Source organism: Canis aureus, chromosome 14 (assembly GCF_053574225.1).
Source record: "Canis aureus isolate CA01 chromosome 14, VMU_Caureus_v.1.0, whole genome shotgun sequence".
NCBI classification, from domain to species: domain Eukaryota; kingdom Metazoa; phylum Chordata; class Mammalia; order Carnivora; family Canidae; genus Canis; species Canis aureus.
Genome location: NC_135624.1, coordinates 41,544,237 through 41,571,558, shown reverse-complemented (window position 1 = coordinate 41,571,558; position 27,322 = coordinate 41,544,237). Strand labels below are relative to the sequence as shown.

The 27,322-nt window shown below is 55.2% G+C and overlaps 2 protein-coding genes and 1 long non-coding RNA gene across 9 annotated transcripts; 2 read left to right on the top strand and 1 right to left on the bottom strand.

Moving 5' to 3' along the window:
* The first annotated feature begins 984 nt into the window (after nucleotides 1–984).
* HYKK (hydroxylysine kinase) lies at nucleotides 985–17,076 on the top strand. 7 transcript variants are annotated; one of them, XR_013352100.1, is made up of 6 exons: nucleotides 1,006–1,093; nucleotides 3,271–4,529; nucleotides 5,605–5,744; nucleotides 8,214–8,397; nucleotides 9,459–10,046; nucleotides 10,271–10,511. XR_013352100.1 is itself a non-coding variant. In XM_077847832.1 (6 exons), exons 3-6 carry the CDS (start codon nucleotides 4,184–4,186, stop codon nucleotides 16,139–16,141), a joined length of 1,131 nt encoding a protein of 376 aa, XP_077703958.1. In that variant the 5' UTR covers nucleotides 1,006–1,093; nucleotides 3,271–3,834; nucleotides 4,177–4,183; the 3' UTR covers nucleotides 16,142–17,076. The 7 variants fall into 7 exon arrangements, 6 of the variants coding, with proteins under 6 accessions (XP_077703955.1, XP_077703958.1, XP_077703961.1 ...); XM_077847832.1 differs by lacking the exons at nucleotides 9,459–10,046; nucleotides 10,271–10,511 and adding an exon at nucleotides 15,681–17,076 and having other exon boundaries at nucleotides 3,271–3,834; nucleotides 4,177–4,529; XM_077847829.1 differs by lacking the exons at nucleotides 9,459–10,046; nucleotides 10,271–10,511 and adding an exon at nucleotides 15,681–17,076 and having other exon boundaries at nucleotides 985–1,093; nucleotides 4,177–4,529.
* On the bottom strand, nucleotides 15,507–18,708 carry LOC144283554 (uncharacterized). Its single transcript, XR_013352101.1, has 2 exons — nucleotides 18,402–18,708; nucleotides 15,507–16,414 (listed from the first exon to the last, which is right to left on the bottom strand). It is a non-coding gene; the product is annotated as an uncharacterized LOC144283554 (long non-coding RNA).
* A 1,655-nt stretch (nucleotides 18,709–20,363) lies between these two features.
* On the top strand, nucleotides 20,364–27,087 carry PSMA4 (proteasome 20S subunit alpha 4). Its single transcript, XM_077847836.1, has 9 exons — nucleotides 20,364–20,497; nucleotides 22,159–22,184; nucleotides 22,421–22,463; nucleotides 22,838–23,000; nucleotides 24,027–24,104; nucleotides 24,398–24,486; nucleotides 24,950–25,080; nucleotides 25,585–25,708; nucleotides 26,744–27,087. The coding sequence occupies exons 2-9, from the start codon at nucleotides 22,182–22,184 to the stop codon at nucleotides 26,896–26,898; spliced, it is 786 nt and encodes a 261-aa protein (XP_077703962.1). The 5' UTR covers nucleotides 20,364–20,497; nucleotides 22,159–22,181; the 3' UTR covers nucleotides 26,899–27,087.
* The last annotated feature ends 235 nt before the right edge of the window (nucleotides 27,088–27,322 follow it).

Here is a 27,322-nt window from a genome sequence, read left to right as displayed (position 1 = left end):
CGCCGGTCAAGGCCCGCCTGACACCCTGAAGGGATTTCCAGAGAAGAGGGTCTCCCGTGGCCGCGAAAACCGGGCCCTGCTCCTTGGAGGTGAGAGCAGAGAGGAGACACTAATGGGGGAAGGAGCCCGGAAGGCAGAGGCTCGGGAACCTCCCAGGGACCAGGGCCGGGCCGTAGTGACCCCCGGGGGACGGGTGCTGCACCTGCAAGGGTGGGTGCGATACCTGCGGGGGGGGTGGTGGTACCCACTGAGGGCAGGGTGCTGTACCTGCAGGGGGGTGTGCAGTACCTGCGGGGGGGGTGGATGCGGTACCCTGGGGGGTGGTACCCACTGAGGAGGGATGCTGTACCTGCAGGAGGGGTTGGCACCTGCGGGGGGGGGGGCAGCATCCTGGGGTGTGTGTGCGGCACCTGCAGGGGGTACCCTGCGGGGGGTGGTACCCACTGAGAAGGGGTGCTGCACCTGCAGGGGTGTGCGGTACTTGCGGGGGCGGGGGGTGGTACCTGCAGGTGTGTGCTGCACCTGCTGGGGGGGGCACCCTCAGGGGGCGGGGCGGGGGGCGCTGCGGCTTCCAGGGGGAGGGGCTCGGGCTCCGGCCCCGCCTCCCGCTCCCCCGTGCGCTGTGCCCGCGGGTCGGAGGAGCGCGTGGGCCCGCGGCGCTGGGAGGGCCGCTCCGGGAGCCGCAGGCCCCGCGCATTCCCCGGACACCAGGCGGCCGGGTTGGGGGGGAGGCGAAGGACCGACCCGCCGCAGGTGCCACTCAGAGCGGGGCGCCCGCCGAGTGGCTGCCCGTAGCGGGGCGGGGCCTCGGGGAGCCAATCAGAAGCAAGAGGTCCGATTACGTGCGAGGTACCCGGATTCCGAGTGGGGAGGCGGGGCCGGGCTGCGAAAAGCCAATCAGAGGCCGGGGCCCGCCGTCAGGGGCGGGTCGTCCGCGGGCCAGCCTCGCCCCTCAGCACTGAGCGCTGATTGGCGGCGGGGGACCGCGAGCGGCCAATCAGGAGTCGGGGCTCGCGGGGTCGGGCTGCGGGGGGCCGCGGCAGGATCGCGGGCGGCTGACAGCCGTGTCCTCGGAGGGCGCGACTCCCTGCGGGTGAGCGGGCGGGGAGCGGGGTGCGCGACAGCGCTGGGGGTGCCCGGGGGGGAGGGGTCCCGGGCTGCAGGCCCCCTGCACCCCGCCTCCCACTCTCCCCGGGGACCCTGGAGGGGGAGGGGTCCCGGGCTGCAGCCACCCCGCCCCGTGCACCCGCCTCCCACTCCCTGGGGACCCCAGGGGGGAGGGAAGGGTCCCGGGCTGCAGCCTCCGCCCCCGTGCACCCCGCCTCCCACTCTCCCCGGGGACCCCGGGGGGGGCCGTGGGTGGGGAGGGGTCCCGGGCTGCAGCCCCCCCGTGCACCCCGCCTCCCACTCTCCCTGGGGACCTTGGAGGGGGAGGAGTCCCGGGCTGCAACCCCCCCCCCGCACCCTGCCTCCCACTCTCCTTGGGGACCCCAGCGGGGAGGGAAGGGTCCCGGGCTGCTGCACTCTCCTCCTTTTCCTGCCTCCTGGGTCTCCAGCCCCTCCACAGCCCTGTGCACCCCACCAGCCCCTTGCCCCAGCGGGAGGACCCTGAGCCCCCCGCCGCACCCTGTGGGGCCCAGGGCATGGCCCAGGGCAGGGGGCCGTGAGCAGGACGCCCCGAGGTGGAGGCCGCCCAGCCCCTGGAACATCTGGCAGGGAGGGGAAGCCACGGGTTGCCCGGAGTCCGCCCGGGACACCTGGCACGGAGCGGAGCGCAGTGTAAGGTCCAGGCCCCCCGGGGTTGGGACAAAGGTTGTGGGATTCAGGCCCGGCTGTGGGCAGAACCCACTGCTCCCTGGGGGTCTCGGAGCAGCTCAGGAAGGCGCTGTTGGCTGCAAGTGTAGACCAGCTATGGCAGGATTTGAATCCTCCTCCCAGGCGTTTGGCTGATGGGAACCTCACAGACAAACGTATCTTTCTTTTATTTATTTACCTTCAGGAGCTGACTTGATCTGTGCCATTGTTTCATGATTTGAGGCCTTGTAGTCAAAGAAAAAAGGCAATTTTAAGCTCAGAAAGAGAAACTGTGGAAGCCCAGAAAGTTTTGGGGCTGATCTAGTCCGAGCGCAGGCCACCCGGGTTCCCACCACGTAAGGGAGCCGGGACCGAAAGGCGCTTCGGTTCTGCCAGCGCAGCTACTTTTTGGCATTCTGATTTTTTTTTCCTTATTGCAGTAAAATCCGCTTAACCAGCACCACTAGTTTTTATCGTACGAGCCTGTCTTGATGGCTCGACCTGCCACTTCTTCCGAGGCTCCGCAAGCCCCGTTCAAGGAGGGCCTGGGAGCGTTGTCTAGCCTGGAAGGGAGACTGGCTTCACACTGGCCTAAGGTTCCCTCTGTCTTTAAGGATTTTTATTTTTTTTATTTTTTTATTATTTTTATTTTTATTTTTTAATTTTTAATTTTTTTTATTTTTATTTTTGTTTTTCTTTAAGGATTTATAACTGATACCAGACTCACAATTATCCTGACATCCTTAACACGTTAGGATTTGAAAAACTGCAAGTGCACTTCATCTTGGATTTAAAGCTCTCAAGTATTTTGAACTTAAAGTATTCTGAATCCTGGCCTCAGATCAGCTTGTAAATCTCCAGAAGGAATGTTAAATTTTTGTGCTGTCTTAAGGCCGAGTACAGTGTGATAGGATACTCTGGTTCCCAGAAGTGTCAGGTGCAGGGGTGACACCATTCAGCTTTGTCATGTCCTTAGTGAACAAAACTGGAAAGCAAATACTCTGCACGGCAAGTGAATGTGAGACGTGAGTGGCAGGAAGGCAGCACCTGCCACAGGTGCCAGAGCCACGGGGTGGGGGGGGGGGGGCTGCAGGCAGGCTGGGGGGCAAGTGGGGGAGGGGAGGGGCATTTTAGTCTGAGTTTCTTCTCCAGTCTGGAGGCCCCAGGCCACGGTCTTGGGGCTGGGGCAGGAAGGGCGTCCTTTGGGGGAGCCCCAGTGCGCCCCCCTGAACTGTATCCCCCTCTCCTTACTGGAGGGAGGCGAGCTTTGGCTTTCATAGATACGAGGTGATGAGGCATTAACAGGCACAGGTGATTAGGGGAGCTCCGAGACGGCCCTAAGACCCCACCCGCAACCCCTTGTCCTTGCCAGTGTCTCACAGCAGACTTTTTTTTTAAGGTAAAATTTACGTGCAGTGAGATTCACAGATCCTAGGCTTAAGTTTTAAGGTTTCTTTGTTTTTGTTTTTTTTTAAGATTTTATGTATTTATGTGACAGAGAGCGAGAGAGAGCAGCAGCAGGGGGAGCAGGAGAGGGAGAAGCGGACCTCCTTGCTGAGCAGGAGCCCAGGACCCTGAGATCATGGCCTGAGCCCAAGGCAGGTGCCCAAAGGGCCAAGTCACCCAGGTGCCCCAGGTTTTAAGTTCTGACCCATGTATACATCCGTGTGAGCAAAGCGTAGTCAAGACACAGACGTTTTCCTCCGGGAAGTTCCATCCTGCCACCTCCCTGCCCGAAGCAGTGGCGGCCCTGCTCACGGAGGAGCTGACCGTCGTTGAGATTCTGTGTCCCGCTGCGTCCCTTGAGCAGCTGTCCGCGTCGTGCCCTAAGTGCAACCTGCAGTCTGCGCGCCAGCCACACTTTTACCCTGGAAGCGCGCCCCATGAGCTGGCTGGTGAGGTTTTCAGCAGGACTCATGGCTGGGGGAGGACGGCCACCGCGTCTGAATTTCTATTTTAGCCCCAAACCGAGGGTCTCGCGGTCCGAGGGTCGTGACCTCCCGTTCGGAGCCTCGAGAGCCGCGTCCTTCCTGTAACTTGGTGTGTCCCTGCGGGCGAGCGCTTCCCGTCTCCTGTGACGCGTCGGGGGGGGGGGGGGGGGGCGTGGGCGAGGCGGTGCCCAGTGCTGGATCGCGTCGTCTGTGCGAGGCCCCTGGAATCAGCCCTTCGGCCTCGAGGCGAGCGTAGAGATGGCTCCTGCTATGAGGGGCTCACCTGCCCAGACCCCCACTTCTTTATCTCCTTTGCTGATTCAACTTGTTCAACTTTATGAGTGAAAATCAGTAAGAAGCAAGGGATCCGTGTGGAGCAACATTGTTGGTCTTAAGCAAGCGCACCTAGGGGAAACGGTGACATCCGCGCCCCTTCGGGTCTGTTCCGCAGAGACAGCATGTCGCGCGGGGACGCTCAGCCAGCCCGGGCCCTTGCCAAGCCCGCCTTCAGCGACCCGCAAGCCTCCGCGCTCGTGGAGTCGGTGTTTGGCCTCAAGGTTTCCCAGATCCGGCCGCTCCCTAGCTATGACGACCAGAACTTCCACGTGCGCGTGGCGGGAGCTGAGGGCGGCCCGGGCGGCCCCTGCGAGTATGTCCTCAAGATCAGCAACGCGGAGGCCAGCCGGACGCCGGAGCTGCTGCAGGTGCAGACGCACGCCCTGCTGTTCCTGAGAGCCGCGGGCCTCCCCACGGCCTCCGTGTGCCGCTCGAAGGGGGGCGGCCTCACCTCCCTCGTGTCCGCAGGTAAGACACCCCCCCGCCTTGCACCGCCGGCCTCGCTCCCCGCTGCATTCGGGGTCCCCCGAGAAAAGCACCTGGAACAGGTAGGGAACCGCAGGTGCGGCCTAGGCCCTGCTCCCCTGGCGGGGGCAGCCAGACCACCAACCCGAACAGCGGGCTCCCATCCCCAAGTGCCTGGAGCCCAATCTCGTGTCGCTTCCCCGAGGACGGCCTTGGGGCGTCGCCTGGGGCCCAGGCCGGGTCCCGGGTCCTGAGATGGAGCTGCGAGTGGGTGCACGCCCGGTAGGGCGTCTGCGCCTCCCCCTCTGCCCCTCCGGCTTCTGGGGTCTGTCGCTTCCTCTCTCTAGTAAATCAATGTCAAAAAAAAAAAAAAAAAAGGACTTGAATAATCACTAAAAGCACATGGGCTTAGGGAAACTCGTTTTCAAATATAAAATTAAGTCCTTTCTTTCGCGGGGCCGGCTGTGTATTTGGGGCCGCAGGGTAGAAGAAAGCCAGAGTCAGGAAGCAGGGGGTCGGACGGGGCTCTGTCCTTCCTGCGCGGGGGACGTGGGGCACAGCACCTGACGTCCTCACCGCTGCGAGTCCTCGTCTGCGCGACGTGGGCCTTTCAGGTAAGTGCTGAGACTCCGAGATGAACTCGGCGGGCCGGGGAGCAATGCGGGGGCGTCCTGGAGCAGCTCGAGGCCTCGCTGTCCCGGGGTCCGCGCTCCCCGCCAGTGGCTGAGGGTCCTGAGGATGCTGTGTAGGCGCCTCCCCGGGCCCCGGGGGAGCCTCCAGGCCCGCGGCCCTCACCTCACAGTCCTTGAGGCTGAGCCTACGGGGGGCGGTCATGCCCCCTCCCAGGGCAGGCGGTAGGCATGCGAGCCGTGGGTGTCGGGCGTGCAGGTGTGCAGGTGTGCGGGCACTGGGTGTGCCTGTGCGCGTGGCCAGCCCCTGCCCTGCTCAGCCCTGCCACCTTCCTGCGGGGGCGCCCCCGGTCTGCAGCCCCCGCTGCGCTCGGCGGGCACAAGGACTAAGGCCGAGCGGCCTGTCGCCGTCCCGACCGCGGTTGACAGCATGTCCTTGCACCACCCAGATGGCGGCTCCCGTGTCACCAGCTATGTGGTGAGGCTGCTGACCTACCTCCCGGGGATCCCAGTGGCTGAGGTCCCCGTCGGCCCCCCGCTCCTGTACGAGATCGGAAGGCTGGCTGCCAACCTGGATGAGACGCTGGAGGTAGGACGGGGTCTTGGCTCCTGTACTAGGGCGTGGCTGTGCTTGGGGTGCATCCATCCCCCGTGACCGGTAAACCCGGGCTCAGACCAGGCCCTCCCGCGGGGTGTCGGGCAGGGGCTCGGGCCCGTGCGCGGACGTCAGGACAGAGGGGCTGCCGCCACACCTGTCGCAGCTGACCCGGTGTCTGTGCGGTCCTGGGGTTCCCGGGCCCCTGGGTGGCTGCCGACGGCCTGCCTCGACTGTCCCGTGTCCACCGCACCCCCGCGCCCCGCGTCCGCTCCCCATGGGGTCCACAGACAACCGCGGAACCTGCCGGTGCTCCTGGCTGCCCACCGGCCCTTACCCCGCCCGTCCCCATCCCCACCCCAATGGGCCGCCCTGTCTCCGGCGTCCGCACACCTGCCACTGCCCGAGGCCCCGGTACCCTCCGCGCTCACCGTGCGGCCCGTGGCTCGGGCGTCACCTCGCCTATGACCCGCCCCGATCCCTTCTCTCCCCCGCTGCGCATGGACCATCGCATGCTCCTCTTGCTACTTCTGGGCGCCCTGCGGGTTCCTGCGGGTGACGGGCTGCGCCCCTCGTTGGGGACGTCTGTCCCGGGAGCGGCGAGGAAGCTGCGGGGCTGAGGGCAGGGGCCCGGGCCTTCCATCCTGCGCCCTCCCCGGGCTCCCCGGGGCCACAGGCCTCTGCTCCTCCCACATCCTAGTTCATGGTGGGCCTGGGGGCTGCTGCGGCCCCGTGTGCGGCCGCTGGGGAAGCCGAGCTTACAGGTGTGCAGGTGTGCGGCACCTGAGCTGCCCCGGTAGTGCCCAGAGCCTGGGCCTGCAATCTGCACCGAGCCCAGCTCCCTGCTGCGGGCACGGGCCCAGAACCTCCCTGGGGGCCGCGGCTCCATCGGGAGCCGGACGCGGGTGTTAGATTCTACTTTCTCTGCAAACGGAAGTAAGAGACACGCGTGGCGAAGCCTTCAGAGGCCCCGCCAGGGCCCAGTGACCACTTCGTGCCCGTCCTACCCCGAAGGCCGGCGTCCGGCGTGTGCGCTGCTCTCGCGCCCTCCCCAGCCTTGACCTGAGCGGCCACGCGGGGCCGTGACAGGTGTGGAGGCCCGGCCCGGAGGCGCCTCTGCAGGGGGACGCGGGGGCCGGCGGGCCGCTGAGGGGGACGCCCTGCTGCTGCCCAGGCCCCCCAGGTCCCCGCTTGGGCCACGAGCCCCCTGCCGAGGTCCTCGGAGCAAGGCCGTGGGGGGGAGGGGGGGTCAGACTCCAGGGCTGCTCACTGATGTCAAAGTCAACGAGAGGAACACGTTTAAGGAAAGGGAACAAAATACAAAGCTCCAGAATCCGGCACACACGGCCGCCCACGAGCCCCACCGCCCGTCCCTGCGTTGCCACCGAGCGGGCCCTTCTCCCCCGAGCTCACCGGGTGCCTGCCGCGCTGGAGCCTCCTCCCGGGGCCACCCAGCGCCTCCGCGTCCGCGTCTGCACCCGTCCTGCCCTGACCTCGTCTCCCTTTCAAGCCATTTCGGCCTCCACAAACTGCGAGCGGTCAAAGTCTCCAGGCTCTCGATGTTCTAGGCTTTTCCCAGAACTCTCATTTATTCAGCAAATATTGCTTGAGCAGCGTGTTTTGTGTACCGGGCACTGGCGGGGGCGCGGGGATACGGTAGTGCACGGAGAGCGGACACGCCCCGGCCTCGCCGACCTTGCTGCTAGTGGTAGACGGGAGGGTGAGCTCCGGGGTGTACTGTGCGGGACGGAGGCCTCCCCTGGACCTCCGGGAGCCCGCCCACAGCACAGCTGGCAGAAACCAAGGCCTGGCCTGCGGCGTAGGCAGGAGCATCCCAGGACGGGGAGCAGCAGGTGCAGGGGCCGTGAGATGGGGGGGCGGCAGGTGCAGAGGCGGTGAGGTGGGGAGGCGGCAGGGGAGCAGCAGGTGCAGGGGCCGTGAGGTTGGGGGAGCGGGAGGTGCAGAGGGCATGAGGTGGGGGGGGCAGTGGCGGGTGCAGGGGCTGTGAGGTGGGTGGGTGGGGGAGCAGCAGGTGCAGGGTTGGAGAGGTGGGGGCAGAGGAGTGGCAGGTGCAGGGGCCGTGAGATTGGAGGGCCTGCAAGTGCAGGGGCTGTGAGATCGGGGAGGGCGGCAGGTGGAGGGGCCATGAGGTGGGGGGAGCAGTGGCAGGTGCAGGGGCTGTGAGCAGCAGGTGCAGGGACAGAGAGGTGGGGGCGTGCTGGCACGTGCTCCTTCCGCGGGGAGGCCCAGGTGGCTGGAGGAGGCAAAGCAGGAGTAGGGGAGGCTGAGTCGGAGAGGGGCTGAGGGCCCGCGTGGGTCACGTGGGGAGAACGCGGCTCTTGCTGACCAGCCAGCCCCTGCCTTGGGGGCCAGGTGACACGGGGCTGTGCCCACGGACTCCATGGGCTCTCCATGTGGTCGCTCCAACCGGCAGAGGCTAAGCATTCCTTGTCTTTGATTTAGAAATTCCATCACCCAAAGTTAAGTTGCCTTCATCGGGAGAACTTTATCTGGAATCTGAGAAATGTTCCTCTTCTGGAGAAACATGTGGACATCTTGGGCCAGGGCCGAAACCGCGAGCTTGTCGTCCGGGTCATTCAGCTCTTCAAGGATGAAGTCCTGACCAAACTGAAGCATTTTCGAGAATGTGAGTCTTCTCCCGATCGAGTGTTTTTCTTGACAATTTAAATTGTCAACTGTCAGAACATCAGAAAAGTGTGGAAGTACAAGGTAGCTTTACCACACCTTAAGATTTTGCCATGTTGCTCCTCCTGCTTTTTAAAGAACAGTATTTGTACTTTCCTTACAATTGCTGCACTCGAAGTCCTCTCTGACCTTTACTCGGTCACCTCCTCCCTCCCTACTGAATTTGCACATGTTCTAATATCGCTGTGATTTATGCTCATAGGTTATGTGCGTGCATGTTTTCCAGATTGATCCATTTAATATATGGTAGTTCCAGTTCACTTAGCTTATTTTTTTTTAAGATTTTAAGTATCTATTTGAGAGAGCAGGGGGAGGGGCAGAGGAGGAGGGAGACTCCCCGCCAAGCAGGGAGCCTGATGCGGGCCTCGATCCCAGGACCCCGGCAGACGCCCATAACTGCCGAATACTAACCACTGCAGAGCGCATGTGCACCACACCTGACTTGAACATACTGGACCTTCTTGGTCACTTATGTTAATAGAATTTAGGTTGGTCCTCGCTTCCCGGTGCTCCGTAGGGACCCAGCGCTCTCCGGGTGTAGGCGGCCTTTGGCAGGCAGCAGGCCCGTCCAAGGACACGAGGGCCGGTACCCAGCAGGCCGTGTGGGCTGCATGCTCCTCGGCTGCACACGGCCCGCGGGGCTCACGCAGCACGCATCCGTCTCACGCTTCTGGAGGCTGCACACGGGAGGTCGAGGTGCCGGGGGCGGCCTTCCTTCCCTGGCTGCAGCCACCTTGTCCCTCCGGAGTCTCTTCTTGGGCCCCACGCTCGGGCTGGCCCTGACCCGTTCCCTCCGGTAGGCCCAGCTCCCAGTGCGGGCGCTCAGGGGCGGGGGTCAGTGCACAGTGCCCCGGGGTGTAAGCATGCTGCAAGGCCACGGCACCCTGCCCACGAGCACCTCCGTCCCTGTGCTGTCGGCCGCCTGCACGTGGACCCGGCCAGCCCGGGAGGTCACGGCCCCGGGGTCCTCAGGGGCTCAGATGCTTCCAGCTCTCCTTTCAGGTGCGCCCTGCCTTTAACTTGTGATCCACACCGTTACCACCCGGTGCACTCTCTGGGCTGCTGGCCCTGGACAGCACGAGGCCTGTGGCAGGACCGCGGGGCCCAGGACACGCTGCGTGCAGCTCCACCCGAGGACATCAGGCAGCTCCCAGAGAGCGGGGAGCCTCAGGCTAGCGCCCCGGAGGGTGCGGGAACTCCCGTCAACCTGACAGAGCTATCTCTCGCGGCGGCTCTACCACGATGTCCCTATCTGGGAAATGTCACTTGCATAGACTTAGGCAAAGGGGCCATTCGAGTCCTTTGTCACTTTTTCTACTGACAAAAGTAGATTTTTTTTTCTCATTGATTTTATTTTATTTTTTAAAGATTTTATTTATTTATTCATAGAGATGCAGAGAGAGAGTGAGAGGCAGAGACACAGGCAGAGGGAGAAGCAGGCTCCATGCAGAGAGCCTGACGTGGGACTCGATCCAGGGTCTCCAGGATCACGCCCCAGGCTGCAGGCGGCGCTAAACCGCTGCGCCACCGGGGCTGCCCTGATTTTAGAAGTTCAGAGTATTTTCCGGATACAAATCCTTCTTTGGTTCGGTGCGTTGCAGATACTTTCCCCCATTCTGTGGCTTGCCTTCTCGCTCTCTTTATGATGCATTTTGACGAACAAGCCTCCATTTCTTGGCTTCAAATATATCAATTTTCTGTTCCATGGTTCGTGTTTCATGGCTTGTGTAGGAAATTTTCCCTACCTCGGGGTCACGAAAACATTCTCCTGTGTTATCTCACTACAGCGTTATCGTTTCTGCCTTTCATTATAGGTCTATAAACCATCTGGAATTTACGTATGGTGGGAATTTTTCCAGTGGCCAGTAACTTTTTCCCCGATGCGTATTAAAAGGCTCTCTTGGGATCCCTGGGTGGCGCAGCGGTTTGGCGCCTGCCTTTGGCCCAGGGCGCAATCCTGGAGACCCGGGATCGAATCCTACGTCGGGTTCCCGGTGCATGGAGCCTGCTTCTCCCTCTGCCTATGTCTCTGCCTCTCTCTCTCTCTCTCTCTCTCTCTGTGTGACTATCATAAATAAATAAAAAATAAATAAATAAAAGGCTCTCTTTTCTCCCTTTGCTTTGCAGAACCACCTCTGCTATCAATCAAATGCCCTGGGGCTCTCTATTCCATCCCCCTGTTCTGTTTGCCTCTCTCTGCTCCCGTACCGCGCTGCAGATCCCCTCGGCCAGGTGATGCTGCGGTAACAAGTAGCTCCCGGGACTGCAGTGGCAGAGACTTAGTTCTAGCTCAAGCTGCACGTCTACCGTGGACTGGCCAGGGTTCTGTTCTGTGCATTCTCTCACTTTGGGATCCACACGGATGGAACTTTCACCAACTAGAGTATTGCTGTCGTATGGAGAAAGAGAACGTGCGCACTGTATGCTGGCTCTTAAATCTCTGCCCTGAAGTGATGTCACTCCTGTTCATACGTCGAGGGCCAAAAAAAAGTCACATGGCCATATGCAGCTTTTTCAGGAACAGGGAAGTGCAACCCAGCATGTTCCTGGAAGGAGCACAACCGGAATGTTTGTGATTACCTCCAAAGATTACCGTGCTGTCTTAATTTTTTGACTTTTACGGTTTCATAGCTGATAGAATATGTCCTCCCACCTTTTTATTCTCTTCTAAGAGGGTCTTGACTGGTTTTTGTCCTTTACATTTTGATTACATATCAATTTTGGAGTCAGCATGTCACATTTTTAAAGAATTTTGTTGAGATTTTGGTTAGATTTGGATTCAATCTGATATATAAATTTGGAACATGGGTAGTATAGTATATTTATGTTATACTTAAAGATTTAGTACTCTAATCCACGAACATTCGTCTAGTTATACAGATCTGTGGATGTTGGTGATGGCATTTTTAGTCACCTTTTCTTTTTAAGTCTTTTTTTTTAATATTTATTTATCCATGAAAGACACAGAAAGAGAGAGACAGAGGGAGAGAGAGAGGCAGAGACACAGGCAGAGGGAGAAGCAGGCTCCAGACAAGGAGCCCAACATGGGACTCAATCCCGGGTCTCCAGGATCTCGCCCTGGGCTGAAGGCGGCGCTAAACTGCTGCCTCCCCCCCCCCCCCCCCCCCGGGGGGCTGCCCTAGTCGCCTTTTTATTGTTGATCTCTGTGGTAATGGGAGAGACGTCTTATCAGTGCTGCCCCGCAGAATGGTCCAGTATGGGCTTCTCTTCGACTACTGAGCACTTAAAGTGCGACTAGTGCAACTAAGGATCCGGATTTTCAATCTTATTTAATCTTAATGAATTTAAGTGGCAACATATGGTTAGTGGTTACAATATCGGACCAAGCCGCTTTTTTTTTTTTTTAAAGATTTTATTTATTTGTTTATTCATGAGAGACAGAGAGGCAGAGACACAGGCAGAGGGAGAAGCAGGCTCCCTGCAGGGAGCCTGAGGCGGGACTCGATCCCGGGACCCTGGGGTCACGGCCTGAGCCGAAGGCCAACGTCCAACCACTGAGCCCCCCAGGTGTCCCCTGAGCTGCTTTATATGATTTCAGTACCTCCAAATTTGTTGAGATTTACTTGATAATTCAGCATTTGGTAAATTTAAAAAGCAGTCCGTGTTTGATGAAAAAGAAAGTTTACCCTGGGATTGTTGGGTGCCAAGTTATTTATAGGTCAGTAGGTGGGGTTTGTTATCATGTTGCTTAAATTCCGTAAACCACTGACATTTTTTTGCCTGCTTATTCTAACAATTATCGAGGAAAGTGTATTTTAAATCTCTCACTATGATTGTGGATTGTCTATACATGTATTTGTGTCAAATTGGGCTTTGTATACTTTCAGGCAATGTGCACGTAACATTAGATGGGTTACCTTACTAGCACACTGAAGCTCTGTTGATACAGTATTGCTCTGTATTTCTTCTAAATTTTTTGCCTTAAATATCTACTCCATCTGATGCTATATAGCTACACCATCTTATTTTGTACTCTTCATTTCTTTCTGTCTGTTCCAATTCTTTCTTTTGTTTTCCCCTCTTCTTTTGCCTTGTTTTTGAGGTAACTTTTTCCATTATTGTATTTTTTTTTCGGTCCAGAAGTTTGGAAACTATATGCTGTATTTCTACTCTGAGGGTGGTTACCCTAGAGATTCTCATGTGTGGCCCTAACTTATCAAAGTGTAATGTTACCCAAGACAACACAAGGACCTAAAGATACTTCAAGTACATTTATCGCTGTTCTGGCTTAGAAGCTGTTGTTTTAGTAAACTTTAAATCTGTATTTTTATTCTCCAAAAGACATTATTATTTTTGTTTCACAGCCACGTTTAGATTTACTCATATATTGGTTGCATATATTCCAGCACCTCGGACTTTCAGCCCAGCATCATTTTTTTCCTGCCTGAAATATATCACTCAGAATCTCCGTAACGCAGTTCTCTGATGGTGAACGCTCTCTGATTTTGTCTGAAAATGTTTTTACTTTTCCCCTCATTCTTGAAGGGTATTTTCACACCCTATAGGACTTCGGGTTTCCGGGTTTTCAGACTGTCTCCTAGCTTCTCCATCCCTGCTAAGAGGTCAGCTGAGGTCTGCGGCTCCTCTCCAGACCACCTGCATTTTTCCCTTTGCGTTCTCGCATAGGATGTTCTCTTCTTCTTAATTGATTTTTTTTTTCTTAATATGCTTTCTCAAGTCTGTGTGAGGAATTGTCTTTCATCAGTTATGGGAAATTCTTGCCTAGCCCCATTCCCTTTCCTCCTTTTGGGCTCCAGTTAAGCTCATGTTTGGTCTTCTCACTGAATCTTCTGGGTCTTCCCATCTGTGTGTGCAGATTTTATTCTGTGCCCATGCTCCATTTTAGGTAATTTTCTCATGCGACCTCTAGTTTATTATTTTTTTATGTCTAATCTGTTATACCCACCCACTGCATTCTTAATTTCTTTCGTTATGTTTTCCAGCTTTAGAAGTACTTTTCTAATTAAAAAATTTTTTAATTATTTTTTTGTTTTAACTTCAGTATAGTTAACATGCAGTGTTATATTCGTTTCAGGTCCACACTCTAGGGACCCGCCCTTCCATGTAGTACTCTGTGCTCATCTCCGTAAATGCACCCTTTAGTCCCTGTCACCTGATGCATAGTTCTTCCGGTAATTCTTCCAGAGTCATTGCCCTGTGTCCAGAGAACTTACCGTATGATCAGGTACCATGAGCAAGAGCCAAAAGAAACTAACTTGCGGGGCTCCAGGCTGGCTCAGTTGGTAGAGCCTGCAACTCTTGGTCTTGGGGTTGTCAGTTCAAGCCCCATGTTGGGCGTAGAGATTACTTTAAAAATTTTTTCTTAAAAAAAAAAAAAACTAACTCAAAACTGAATCAAAAACTTTGGTAACTACAGTGACTTGACATAAACGTATCGCACAGCCGCCTGGGGTTGCAGTTAGGTTCAAGACTCTGCTTTGGTCCTTCTGCCTCTGTGGGTTGGTAGTAGATTGGTCATCCTTTTACGAGTTTGGAAGGTCTGCCCACCACCGCTCCGCTTCAGGTGGTGAGGCCTCTCCCGCACCCAGCACCCAGCACCCAGCGGCAGGCAGCACGTCCAGCACCCGTCCTCCCAGGGGGAGGTGAAGCACTGCGGCTCTGGAGCGCAGGAAGGCAGGCCCGAGGCTGCATTCTTGCTCACTGCTTGGCTTTTCTATTGTTTCTTAGTATATGGATCTGGCTTTTGAGGCTGTCTGTACCTTTACTTTCGCTTTTTATTTCCATCTCTACTATGTGGTACACAGAAGGGTTATCAATGAATGAATTCACTCGGCCCTCTTGATCCGAATGCCTTCGCTTTCTTTCTCAAATCCAACGTTTGCCATGTTTTTCCCAGGCCTTAAATCACACTGTCATTTCTTGATGGGCCACTGGGCGTGTGAATAGAACCAATAAGATGCATGCATATATACAGATTACATTCACGAAGTAACGTATTTCATGGATTCTAAAATCCCAAGCAATTGCACAAGATGAACCATTACTTTATCTCTAAGGAAGGAAAAACATTGCCAGGGAAACGGTGACACGGCATCCGTCGTATAACGCATCCCAATTTCACAAATGTGTAGTTTAGGATCTGTGGTTTACAATAATGTTCGTTTCTACATGTGCTAAATCACGTAAGCACGCTTTACGCAATCCCAAGTCACACAGAAGAAATTGGCATTACACTCAGGTGAGTGTTTTGCACTATCACACACTAATCATAAAGCACATGCTCCATGCTCTCGGACACCCTTGTCTCTTCCTAATCCTTAATTAGGGTTTTAAATCAGAATGTCTCAGACTGTACCCGATGGAGGACAAGTATGGTTTTTTCCCCAACCCACGACAGTCTGCTGCGTGAGCCTACTGTTCATGACCAGTTCACAACTTCCTGTGTGAATTCGGTAACACCAAACTGGCCTGTACTCTGTTAATGAGATGTGTCCACTGATCACACTCTTAGATGACAACTTGCTGTAAAATTTTCTAAAACCCTCAATTTGTTTTTATCTCATATAGACTAGTAAGCATTTATGGAGCAGCACTGACCACAGACCCCCACTTTGTGTAGTACTCACTTGAGATTCCAGCATCTATTCTAGCAATCAAGAGACTGGAAAAATTCAGAATTACTTTATCATCAGAATTTTTTTTGACATCCCAGATTAAAATAAAGACATATCTGGCTCATTCTAGGACTCTTGGCTCTTTTTTTTAATTTTATTTTTAAATTTTTTTTTTATTTTATGTAATCTCTACATCCAGCACAGGGCTCGAACTCACAACCCCAAGATCAAGAGTCGCATGCTTCACTGACTGAGCCAGCCGGGTGCCCCTTAGGACTCTGTTTCTTATAACAATATGAACATATGTATATTCTTTTTAAACATTTCTGGATCGGGGCAGTTCTGCCTCACCCTTCACTCTGTTAGCAGTCAGAACCAGGTGTTTGCAACAACTACAACCTCCGTTGAATGGCCTTGTACCGATTAGAAACAAAAGCAAATACAACCACTGGAATTAACTTCTTTTTTCCCTTTCGGAGAAAATTATTTTATTGCAGGACAAATAGGGTTTGGCTCTACCTCGGACTGCTCATCACATCGGAGTGGCTGTGCCCAAGAAACAGGAAATGGGAAGACAATGAAGTGGGGAATTCAATGCTTTCACATGGCTTGGTTTTTCTTCTTTTAGGTCTCAATCATGGGGATCTTAATGACCATAACATCCTAGTGGAGTCCAGTAAGTCAGCCTGTGGAGATGCTGCATATCAAGTGTCTGGGATTTTAGACTTCGATGACATGAGCTACGGCTACTACGTGTTTGAAGCGGCCATTACCATCATGTACATGATGATTGAGAGCAAGAGTCCCATGCACGTGGGAGGTCACGTCCTGGCGGGGTTTGAGAGTGTCATCCCGCTGACGCCTGTGGAGAGGGGAGCTTTGTTTCTACTCGTGTGCAGTCGCTTTTGCCAGTCCCTGGTCATGGCGGCGTACTCTTGCCAGCTACACCCAGAGAATGAAGAGTATCTCATGATTACTGCAAAAACTGGGTGGAAGCACTTGCAGCAGTTGTTTGACCTGGGCCAGAGAGCTGTAGAGGAAATCTGGTTTGAAACTGCCAGGTCCTACACCTCCGGGCTCTCCATGTGACTGGAATTGCACAGCAGTGACCAGATCTGGTCCTACGAAGCACTTCCCTGCACGGTAAAGACGACCTGATGGAGGTGACCGGTGCACAGGAAACCACCAAGGACGTCAAGCACTCTCATGACCACTCTTCAGATTTAACAAAGGACCGCCTGAGCAAGCCTGTCTTTCTGGGGGTCCTGCTGGCCTTGTGGATAAAACACGCAGAGTGAGGTTTGCACTCAGATAAGCTCTCAAGGTCTATTCCAGCCCTGGAATCAATGACTGTTTTAAGCTCTGAAAGGAATACATATGTTTAGATAAATTCGCATATTTTAAATAATTGGGTGTAACACAGACACCCGTTAACACATCTCCACTTGTGGAGCCTTCTCCCATTGCTCCGTTTTCTAGGACCCCACAGTACTCTGTCTTCATGGATTATGATTGTAGCCTAAGGCTATTTGAGGGCAGAGACTAGTTCTGTCTCTCCTCTCTTTTTTGTTTTTTTAACACCCGATATACTGCTTTCCTCGTGGTTTCAAAAAGATATTTTGCATGCATAATTGCAAATTAATGTACGCTAAAAGAAAGGCATGTGAACACAAGGCACAGACTAAGATGTCTTAAGAGGAAGCAGACACAGTGCTGCTAAGAAAAAGTTCTAACTTGCTTGAGGCTGGAACGCTAGGGATGGAGGCTGGAAAATTCTGGGCCTGCTGGGGAGCCACGGAAGACATTCGGCACGGCCACCAGCTCCTGAGGTTTTCATAGTGATACTAAGAAAGTGTCTAAGCAGATCACTTAAAATTTGCTCTCATTTATGGCTCTTTTCATATGAATATGTGATGACCTGTAGCTCACCGTATACCAGACGTGAATCATACCACAGTTACCTTCACGGAGTTCTCGTCATGCCTCCCTTACTGTGATTTATTAAAGGGCTGTTTACTCACTCATGTGGGTTTATCTGTTCTCTAAGACGTCTCAAGTCTACAACCCTGGCCATTGTCTCTGGGTCTCTGCCTCTCTCTCTTTCATGAACAAATAAAATATTTTTTAAAAAAGATTTTATTTGTTCATGAGAGACACCGACACCTAGGCAGAGGGAGAAGCAGGCTCCCTGTGGGGAGCCCACCGCAGGACTCGATCCCAGGACCCCGGGGTCACGCCCTGGGCCAAAGGCAGGCGCTAAACCGCTGAGCCATCCCTGAAAGCAGGGATCCCCTCGCTTTCACCATTTATGAATAGCCATTGCTTCTCTGTCTCTGGAGTCGCCTCAGAAGAAATTCAGGTGTAGTTGATAGGGGTTTATTGTGAAAAACAAAAGACACTCCTCTCTCCCCCACCATTTGGGAAATTACAGGAGTTTTAGAGGCTTTGTGCCAGGACCAGGATGAAGACCAAATCTGTATTTCTTATTATATTATAATATCTTACTAAAGAATAGTATCTTATATGTTTATAGTGTTTTACGTGCATTATTTTTTTTAAGATTTATTTATTTATTTATTCATGAGAGATACAGAGAGAGAGGCAGAGACACAGGAGGAGGGAGAAGCAGGCTCCATGCCGGGAGCCCGACGCGGGACTCGATCCCAGATCCTGGGATCGCGCCTTGGGCCGAAGGCCGAAGGCAGGTGCTGAACCGCTGAGCCCCCCAGGGATCCCCTTTTACATGCGTTATGAGCACATCTGTGTTAGGATCAAATGAGATCACTTATGCTTCTGAAATTTAAGGTGTGGTATATATTTTTAAGATTTCATCATTTTTAAAAAAGTAATCTCTTAAACATGACGTTTAAACTTTACCCCAAGATCAAACTGAGCCAGCCAGGCACCCCACATTGTTTTTTTTTAATCTAGTTTGACCATTCAGGAAATTGGGGACCAGAAAAATGACCCGAATCTTGGATTCCACTCCTAGACCATCATTCTTTCTCTTACACCGTGAAACTCGACAGATTCCCTTCTCACTTGCTCCCACTAACATGGGCTCTCCCTCCCTGAATTCCTAACGCAGACATTGGGGGCCACTATCTTGATGTTTAAACACCCACGGCCATGTGTTGATATTTAACCCCGTGTTTGTCCCTATCTCCAGGCTGTTGGTTCACGTAGTTTTAGACTCTGGGGGCACAGGGGCACCTGGCCATCTTAGTGGTAGGACCTGGGATTCCTGATCTTGGGGTTGTGAGCTGGAGCCCCACATTGGGTGTAGAAATTACTAAAAACAAATTAGAAAAAAATACCTCTTTGGCGTCATCAATTGACTACTACGTACCTCCCGCTGTCTTCAGGACCTGTTTGCACGCCGGCCGCTTGCACACCCTCAGGACACTGCTGGATTGAATGGGTTTGCACAAGTGCCCAGCACTGTCCTTCCCACCGTCGAGGAGAAAACCCACTTCCAGATTTGGGGATCGGTACCGAGCGCCCAGCGCCCTCTGCTCTTGCAAGGATCCCTTTCTGCGCAGGCGCCCCTCCCTCCACGCTGCAGAGCATCCCTTCCTGCTGCTCTTACCGGGACCTCTCCGGCAGGGCGTCCTCTTAGGGGCAGGTACGCACTCGAGCTAGGGGGATCGCGGGGGGGGGGGCAAATTAACATGAACCTTGGTGGCTGAAGCCTCAATCATTACGGTCTCCGGGATCCTGCAGGTTGGCAGGCAGCACTGGGGCCACTGGTCTCCCCCCACGAGGGCCCGGGCCTCTGCTGGGAAGACACACGAAGGGACAGTGGGTGGCTGGGGGATGCGCTGACTGCGACTGGACTGCCCGGCACCAACGTCACGCCCAGGCCTGGCAGGTGATGCTGGGGCCTAGTTGGGCAGGTGGCAGGACACCTGTCCCTGTTCTAGGAACCACCGTCCCAAGGGGACAAGACAGAAATCTGTCCTCTGCGACCGACCGCTGGAAGCCTTAGGAGGTCACTTCTGCGGTCACAGGTGCAGCCAGATTCGAGGTGGGGCCTCCGGCCGGGAGGGGGACCCTGAGATGGGAGAGGATCAGCCTCTGGTGCCTTCACACCCCGGAACCTGCAGGAAAAAGAACACTTGGCAGAGGAGCCCCCACATGCTTCCCTCCGTCCTTCCTTCCCGCTTTTCACTCTCTGCTGCGCTGGCCTCTGCTCCCCTGTCCCTCCCTGTCCCTCCCATCCCCTCCCCTCCAGCTTAGCTGGCCCTGGTCTCCCTCAGCTTGCACGGGGACTCAGGGGGCGGGGATGCTCGAGACTCCCGAAGTCAGGCTTGGGCCTGAGGACGCCCTTGGAGCGACCGCAAGGGTGGGGGCCTGGGGGGGGTGTGACCCGCGGAGCTGGGGGGGGGGGCGTGACCCGCGGGGCTGGGGGCCTGAGGGGGCGTGACCCGCGGGGCTGGGGGCCTGGAGGGCGGGTGACCCGCGGGGCTGGGGGCGGGGGGCGGGTGACCCGCGGGGCTGGGGGCCTGGGGGCGTGACCCGCGGGGCTGGGGGCCTGGGGGGGCGTGACCCGCGGGGCTGGGGGTCTGGGGGGGCGTGACCCGCGGGGCTGGGGGCGGGGGGCGGGTGACCCGCGGGGCTGGGGGCCTGGGGGCGTGACCCGCGGGGCTGGGGGCCTGGTGGGGCGTGACCCGCGGGGCTGGGGGTCTGGGGGGGCGTGACCCGCGGGGCTGGGGGCGGGGGGCGGGTGACCCGTGGGGCTGGGGGGGTGACCCGCGGGGCTGGGGGCCTGGGGGGGGTGACCCGCGGGCTGGGGGCCTGGGGGCGTGACCCGTGGGGCTGGGGGCCTGGGGGTGTGACCCGCAGGGCTGAGGGCCCTCACGCCGTGACCCGGGGCGGGTCCTGGGCCGTGTTCGGGGCTCACCCCGAGCGCGCGGGAGGCGGGAGGCGGGAGGCGGGAGGCGGGAGGCCGGGGGCGGGGGGCAGGCAGGGCGTCCGCACCGCCTCCGAGGTCCCCCAGGAGGGAGGACGCTCAGCGCCTGCGCAGAGCCCCTGCCTCGCCGCCCAGGACCACAGACCGCGCTGCCGCCCAGGGATCCGCGAGGCAGGAGCGGCGGGCGGCTCGCGGAGGGGGCGGAGGGGGCGGCGCGGGCGGCGCGGGCGGCGCGGGCGGCGGGGCGGGCGGGGGCGCCGGGCCGCTGGGACCCCCACGGCACGCGGACGGCTGCCCAGCACAGCGACTGCGGCACAGGCGGAGGCCCGGGTCCGCGTGCTGGGGGAGCTCCGCCCCGCCCCCGGCCCCGCCCCCGCCGCCCGACTTCCGGGTCCGCGCTGGCCCCGCCCCCGTGCCCTGCGCACGCGCGGGCGCCATATTTGCAGCGGCTGCTCGGCGTCGGAAGTATCGGCGAGGTTTCTTCCGCGAGGAGCGTGTCGGCGTCGGTCTGTCCTCTTACGTGTGTCCCGCAGGTGAGCCTCTGCCCCCGGGCGCCCGCGGAAGCTTGGCCACCCTCCCTCTGGGCAGGTCGTGAGCGTCGTGGTAGCCGGCTCGGTCTGCAGCCGCCGCCAGGGCGCCCGGGGTGCGTGACTCTGCACCGGCAGGCGGGCCGCCCTGGGGTCGGCGGAGGGGGCAGGGCTTGTGGGCGGGCCTTGGGGCGGGGCTTGGGGCCGGTGCGCGCGTCGGGTCGGGGGAGCCGGGGGCGGGGCCGGGCTGGGGTCAGGGGGCGGGGCCGGGCCGGGGGCCCGGGTCGTGGTCGGCAGGTGGGCTGGGGTTCACGTGGGAGGACCCGCACCCTGCAGGTGCCCGGCGCCCTGACCTTCCCCCTGCCTGTTGCAACAGCTCCCTAACCGCTTACCTGCAGTCTCTGCGGCCGCAGGTGATGTCAGTGCCCACCTGCCCCTGTAGCTCTCGGGCCCACGGTCTTCCTGTGGAGCCCCAGTGCACGAGACAGAAGATTCGCGGTGTTGACCTGCGCCGGCCGGCCCCTCCGGGTTGGGTCTGGGCTTGGGTCTGCCGGCCGGCCCCTCCGGGTTGGATCGCCAGCTGATCTCTCCAGTCTTCATTTCTGACATTGTGGGATTTTTAGGAAAATGAGCTTTGCAGTCCGCAGTTGGCATCTCTGCTAAATCACGCTGAGCCCAGCCGCAGCGTTTCTTTAGCGGGAGCAGTAATGACCCTAACACAGCCGCTCTTACCTCTAGGTTGGGACCCCGTCACTCTGGGAAAGCCTCAGCCCATTAACGTGGCATTCAGGGCTCTGGGGGCATCTGTACCCTTGCCTAGCTCCCCAGCTTCTTCGGATTTTTTTAGCTTTAGCATTTTGTCTCTGGCCTGCTGAGCTGTCCTGTCTCGGTACCCTGTGAGCAGGCTTTCTCCCCTACCCGGGCTGCGCCCCGCTTCTCCCTTCCCTGCTCTTCCTCTTAAGGCCTGATGGTTCTCAGCCTCACCCATCTCTAATTTGAACTCATTTTCTATTTCTCAAAATACACTTTCTTGACTTTTTTTTTAAAAGATTTTACTTATTCATGAGAGACACAGTGAGAGGGAGAAGCAGGCTCCCTGTGGAGAACCCAACACAGAACTCGATCCCAGGACCCCAGGATCACAACCTGAGCCAAAGGCAGACACTCAACCACGGAGCCACCCAGGCGCCCCCTTAGTTTTTTTTTTTTTTTTTTTTAAGATTTATTTATTTATTAGGGAGAGCATGCATGCACGAGTGGGGAGGAGGGGCAGAGGAAGAGAGAGAGTTCCAAGCGGACTCCACGCCCAGTTGGAGCCTGACGAGGGGCTGGATCCCGGGACCCTGCAATCATGACCTGAATCCAAGTCAGACGCCCAACCCACTGTGCCGCCGAGGCGCCTCCGCCTTCTTGATTTTTCCCCATCCCTCTTCCACTGTACCCCTAGCACCTCTGTTTCCACATTGCTTTATAATTGTCTGTCTGGCTCCCTCACCTGAATACCAGAGGGTGTTCAGCAGGAAGCTCTGCGGGAACGGGATCCGGGTTCCCCGTGTTGGTGTGAAGGCAGTGAACAAAATGTATTTTTTGTTTTTTTTTCTTTAAGTCAGAAAATGCTCCTTAATTGTAAATTTCATTTTAATAATGATCTTATTCTCTTTTTACAGGAATCCTGTAAAGCTCAGAAAACATGGTGAGTGATACACATGCCAGTAAGCTGTTGCCTGATAAATCCTATTGTTTGTATCTGTAGATGTGCATGAGAAAATTGGAATGGAAGGGAAAGGGGCTGGGATGGTGTCCTCTTCCTTATGCGTTTCCTCCCACACACTGAGCTTTGCCTGCCAGGTTGTTTTATGAGGTGGTTAGTGGACTTGCAGGAGCCTACTTCTGGTGGATAGGAATCACTTCCATATTTTTCCTTTGCAGTCTCGAAGATATGACTCCAGGACCACCATATTTTCTCCAGAAGGTAAAATGGAAATTGTTTAAGATATTTCAAATAAAAAGATTTCTTTAGAATTTGACCGGGGTGGGGGGGGGTAATCTATAGACTTTATCAAAAATTTTATTAAGTAATCTCTATAGTCCGCATAAGGCCGCGACCCTGAGATCAGGAATCACATGCTTCACTGAGCCAGCCAAGCGCCCCTGCCTACAAACTTTCCTTTTAAATCCTTGCTAAGTTGTTCGTTCTTCTTGTACTTTGGACTAATTGCGATCACCTGGTTGGTCGCATGCTTCCTAGAAGGGTGAAAGCGGGACTCCTGTCCGTGGCCTGCCGGTGTTGGCACTGCTTCCCTTAGGAGCGCTGCTGCTTGGTGACTCACTGCTTGTGTCTTGTAGGTCGCTTGTACCAAGTTGAGTATGCCATGGAAGCCATTGGACATGCAGGCACCTGCTTGGGAATCCTAGCAAACGATGGTGTTCTGCTTGCAGCAGAAAGACGCAACATCCACAAGCTTCTTGATGAAGTCTTTTTTTCTGAAAAAATTTATAAACTGAATGAGTAAGTGAGATCTTAGGGAAGGCAGTATAAAATGTCTCACTTTCTCACATAAGTGCCATTGTACGTATTTCGGGAGGGCTATTCCATGACATGGTACAATTGAACAGTTTGTGTTTATCTCTGGGGATTTTGCTTTTAATTTATTGTTAAAACCTCTTTGGGGCCCAGGAACCACATGTTTCTCTTTTTAAGTACAGAACGAAGCACTCAGTGGAGGCCCCACATCATGAAGTGACAGGAGCCCAGGCTGGTCGTCACTCAGATCTGGGTTGATTTAGAAGCTGTGTGACTCTACGCTGCTTGTTTAACTTCTCTGGGTCTCAGCTAGAGTAGTCATGGCAGTTTGAACCATAATGAATATAAACTCGCACAGTGGCCTGTGGCAGGCTTCAGAGCCTTGTTCAGAATGGCTACTCAGGAATTCTGTGGAGTTCTGCTGACTCTTCCCAAACGCCAGGCCTCCCCGAGGTCGGGGAACAGTGTAGCCAACCCTGTACACCCGGGGACGTTTGTTCCAGTCAGCGGTGCAGGACCTTGCAGCTGGCACGGGCCCTTCCTGGGAGGCTCATTCCAAGGGGTGCTGTCTGTGCACAGTGCCACTGTCTCCTGGCTCGCTGGGGTGACCCCTTGGGATCCCTGGTCCCGGCCTCGTCCTGGCTGCCAGGCAGACTCATAGAACACCCTTCCTGCAGGTCCCTCCCCTTCACCCCCATCACGCTGGGCTCAGATACCGGAGGACGTGGAGCAGCCTGTCTTCCCATCTGTTGACAAGTCTTGGGCTCACTTTAGCTGCTTTAGTGCTTGTCTCTTGCCTGTGCCCAGGGTGGTAATGAGAAATACATCTGTTGAAGAATTTGTGGGAGCCTTTATTTTTCATGTGGAATGACATCAAGTTGAAAGTCTGTCATCGTGAAGCTCCTGTGGAGCATCGTGGTGCATTTGTGACAATGCACTTGTACCTTAGTGCTTGTGAACACCTGTGGCAGACCTCTCCCTGCTTACAGATACGTCTGTCCTCTCCTCCAGGGACATGGCTTGCAGCGTGGCGGGCATAACTTCTGATGCTAACGTTCTCACGAATGAACTGAGGCTCATTGCTCAAAGGTACGGTCGTAAATAGCAAGATACATAAATGAGTGAGTTTCCATGTTTCTGAGGAGAACTGTGAAGATCTAAATCATTTAAAAAGTCTATTCATTGAAAATTAAAGTTTTTTTAAACCAAAGCTATAAAACCTTAAGGGTATTAGGCTGTGGCTACACTCTCCCCGCCTTTTCAAATTACAGGTGACAGTGGAGTTGTCCCTGTGGCATAGATCTCTTTCAGAGGGTATTTTGCTTAGGGGGTGTCTGTGTTTTAGAGAAAAGTCTATTAAAATGCCAATTTCTTTATTGTAGGTATTTATTACAGTATCAGGAACCAATCCCTTGTGAGCAGTTGGTCACAGCACTGTGTGATATCAAACAAGCCTATACACAGTTTGGAGGTACTGAATTTTTTGAACATTGTATTCCAAAAAGTTAAACCACCTTATGAATCATAACCTTTTTGAGATAATAAAAAGAAATTGAAAATGAAATGAGAAAATACTTCACATAAATCCCTGCTTCACCAATTTACTGGCTTCCACTATGTAGATTGTCCTATGTTTTATTAATAGATGCTGGAAGGCCATAATGCCATTTTCAAATCTGGAAACAAATTGCATTTTACATAATAATGAAATTCAGCACTGGTCCTCTGTGTCTTTATTCTCTTTCTTGGCTGCGTCCAAATCCTAGAGACAAAAGTGGAATTTTGGCTGGAGCTTAGCTGTGGCGTTCAGAAAACGAAGCAGTTTATGAATGCTTAACTTCACAGAGGACGCTTTGGTCCTGCTCGTGGGCTCAGGTAACCATAGTGATACGGGATTCAGATGGCTGATACGTTGTTTGTCGTTGCTGTTAAAGGAAAACGTCCCTTTGGTGTTTCATTGCTTTACATCGGCTGGGACAAGCACTATGGCTTTCAGCTCTATCAGAGTGACCCTAGTGGGAATTATGGAGGATGGAAAGCCACGTGCATCGGAAACAATAGTGCTGTGAGTATTTTGGGGGTTGCTATAAAATCTGCCAAAAGATCTAGTAACCCCCATAATTTTGAAGTAGCCATGAGTATAAACTGTTCTAGAATAGCTGCCGCACCCTTACTGTGATGTGAAAACATTGGATTTCTGTTGGTAACGAAGTCACAGGCACTGCTAATACTACTGGGACTTACTGTCTACGTTTATAAAGGAACTTTAATAAAGGAAGTGCTGATTTTCAGTGGGAAGTTTTGGAAATGGGATGTAATTATTTTTTACATCCTAGTTCTCAGACCCTTTGACTTATGTGATGGGCCCCTTGCAGGCCTGGGGAGGTCAGGTTACAGATCCCGTTCATAGAGCGACAACCCCCTTGTCATCCCATCTGCCCTCCCTGCCCTTAGAAGTGTGGGTATTGGTTACAGTGCCCACGGTGGTTCAGCCATTATTATTCTGACCCATCCATGTTCTAGAAATTTAAAGGAAACTCTTTTTTTTATTCTCCTTTATGTTTCATAGGCAGCGGTGTCGATGTTAAAACAAGACTACAAAGAAGGAGAAATGACTCTGAAGTCCGCACTTGCTTTAGCTATCAAAGTCCTAAACAAGACCATGGATGTGAGTAAACTCTCGGCTGAAAAAGGTAATTGGTGTCCACTCCTCCCTTTGGCTCACTTGAGTGAGAGAGCGATTGAGTGGCCTTAACCTATTCCTGAGGGAGGATGCGCGGGCTCGTGGGGTCCTGGGCCTGACCGTAAGCCCATACTACCCTCTGAGCGCAAGGACTTAGGCCAGAGTCTTCTCGGTGCTCACTGACCTGTTTGAAGCAGATACTTTTAGTATGTAACTGACCAGCTCCTCGGCCGCCTGGTGTGTGTGTGTGTGTGTTTGCATACGATGGTGATGGTGTACTTCATCCAGAGACGACCTTTGCAGGAGTCGTGATGTTCTCTGTTCTTTTGAATCCACTGGTCTCTTATGTTATCCCATGTTTGCAGTTTTAAATACTTTATTTAGCGTAAGTCATGTGATCATATAAAACAGTATTTCTAAATAAGGATTTTTCAAAAATTGTGGTAAATTAATAGATTGATTCAGTTTAGCATAATTAAGCTCCTGGTGTCCTTAGAAAATGCAGTCTACTTGCGGACTGCCCTCTGTGGTTTCTCCTGCTCAAAAATCCCTCCTTTGGTATCAGTTTACTTTTCTTGCCTTTGGTCCTGGAAAGATCTTTTTATACCTATGTTTTGAAGAGTTTTCAATGGTCCGTGAACAATGAATGTGATTACGGGTTAGCGACTCTGACTGTACCTCCAGGGGCTCCAACAGGGACGTGGAGGTGCCTTCTGGTCATCGCAGCTAATGGCCGGCCAGCTAGAGCCAGTGGTTGGTGACAGTGGCAAAGGGCGAGTGGGAAGGTTGCGGGGGGTGAGGAGGACACTTAGGAGAGTCGACAGGAACGTCACAGGATGGAAGGTGCTCTGTCGCTGTCAGGACACGTGAGAGCTCCCACAGGAGTACTTGTGCGAGAGTATGCGTGAGCGTACGTGTGCGAGCCTCCCCCCCCCCACCCCCCCGCGTGTCCCCGGGAGCAGCGGCACAGCTGGCAGCGGGCGCCTGGGCTGGGGAGCCGTTGGCAAGGTGCCCGCCCATAACGTAGGCTTGCACTCACTTGCAGTGGAGATTGCCACCCTGACAAGAGAGAACGGGAAGACGGTCATCAGGGTCCTGAAGCAGAAGGAAGTGGAGCAGCTGATCAAGAACCACGAGGAGGAAGAAGCGAAAGCGGAGCGAGAGAAGAAAGAAAAAGAGCAGAAAGAGAAGGAGAAATAGGAGGAGAACCCTGGGCTCTGGCGGCTCCGGGGCCGTGTGCCCGCTGCCCGGCCTCCCTCGCCCGGTGGGCAGACTGGGGCGGGCACCAGCGCAGGCCTGCCGTCTCTGTCCGGTTGAGTCTTGTAGTGACGCTCGGTCGTAGTGGACGCGCTCGTCCCTCCCTGTGTTGGTAATAAAACTTGGAAAGAACGGCCATGGTGAAGGGGGGCGTCTGGGGCAGGAGCCATGACTGTCGTGAGGGGGCCCTGCTTACGGGGGGTCCCACAGGGTCAAGTGCAGGGACGCAGGATCCTCCCCGTCCTGGTGCTGCCGGCCGGTGGCGGCCACAGGGTTCACACCAGACATGAGCACGTCTGTGAGTTGTTGGCAGAGTGTGAGGCGACTCGGGAAACCCCGTGTGGCCACCAGCCAGCGTCCGAGGCTG

Excerpts from the sequence above, each read along its gene's own strand:
- PSMA4 (XM_077847836.1), top strand. Across the intron at positions 23,001-24,026 it reads AAAATTTATAAACTGAATGA|GGACATGGCTTGCAGCGTGG; the intron begins GTAAGTGAGATC and ends CCTCTCCTCCAG. Across the intron at positions 25,081-25,584 it reads GCATCGGAAACAATAGTGCT|GCAGCGGTGTCGATGTTAAA; the intron begins GTGAGTATTTTG and ends TATGTTTCATAG.
- HYKK (XM_077847829.1), top strand. The coding sequence starts at position 4,184 with ATGTCGCGCGGGGACGCTCAGCCAGCCCGGGCCCTTGCCAAGCCCGCC. Across the intron at positions 4,530-5,604 it reads CACCTCCCTCGTGTCCGCAG|ATGGCGGCTCCCGTGTCACC; the intron begins GTAAGACACCCC and ends TGCACCACCCAG. Across the intron at positions 8,398-15,680 it reads ACTGAAGCATTTTCGAGAAT|GTCTCAATCATGGGGATCTT; the intron begins GTGAGTCTTCTC and ends TTCTTCTTTTAG.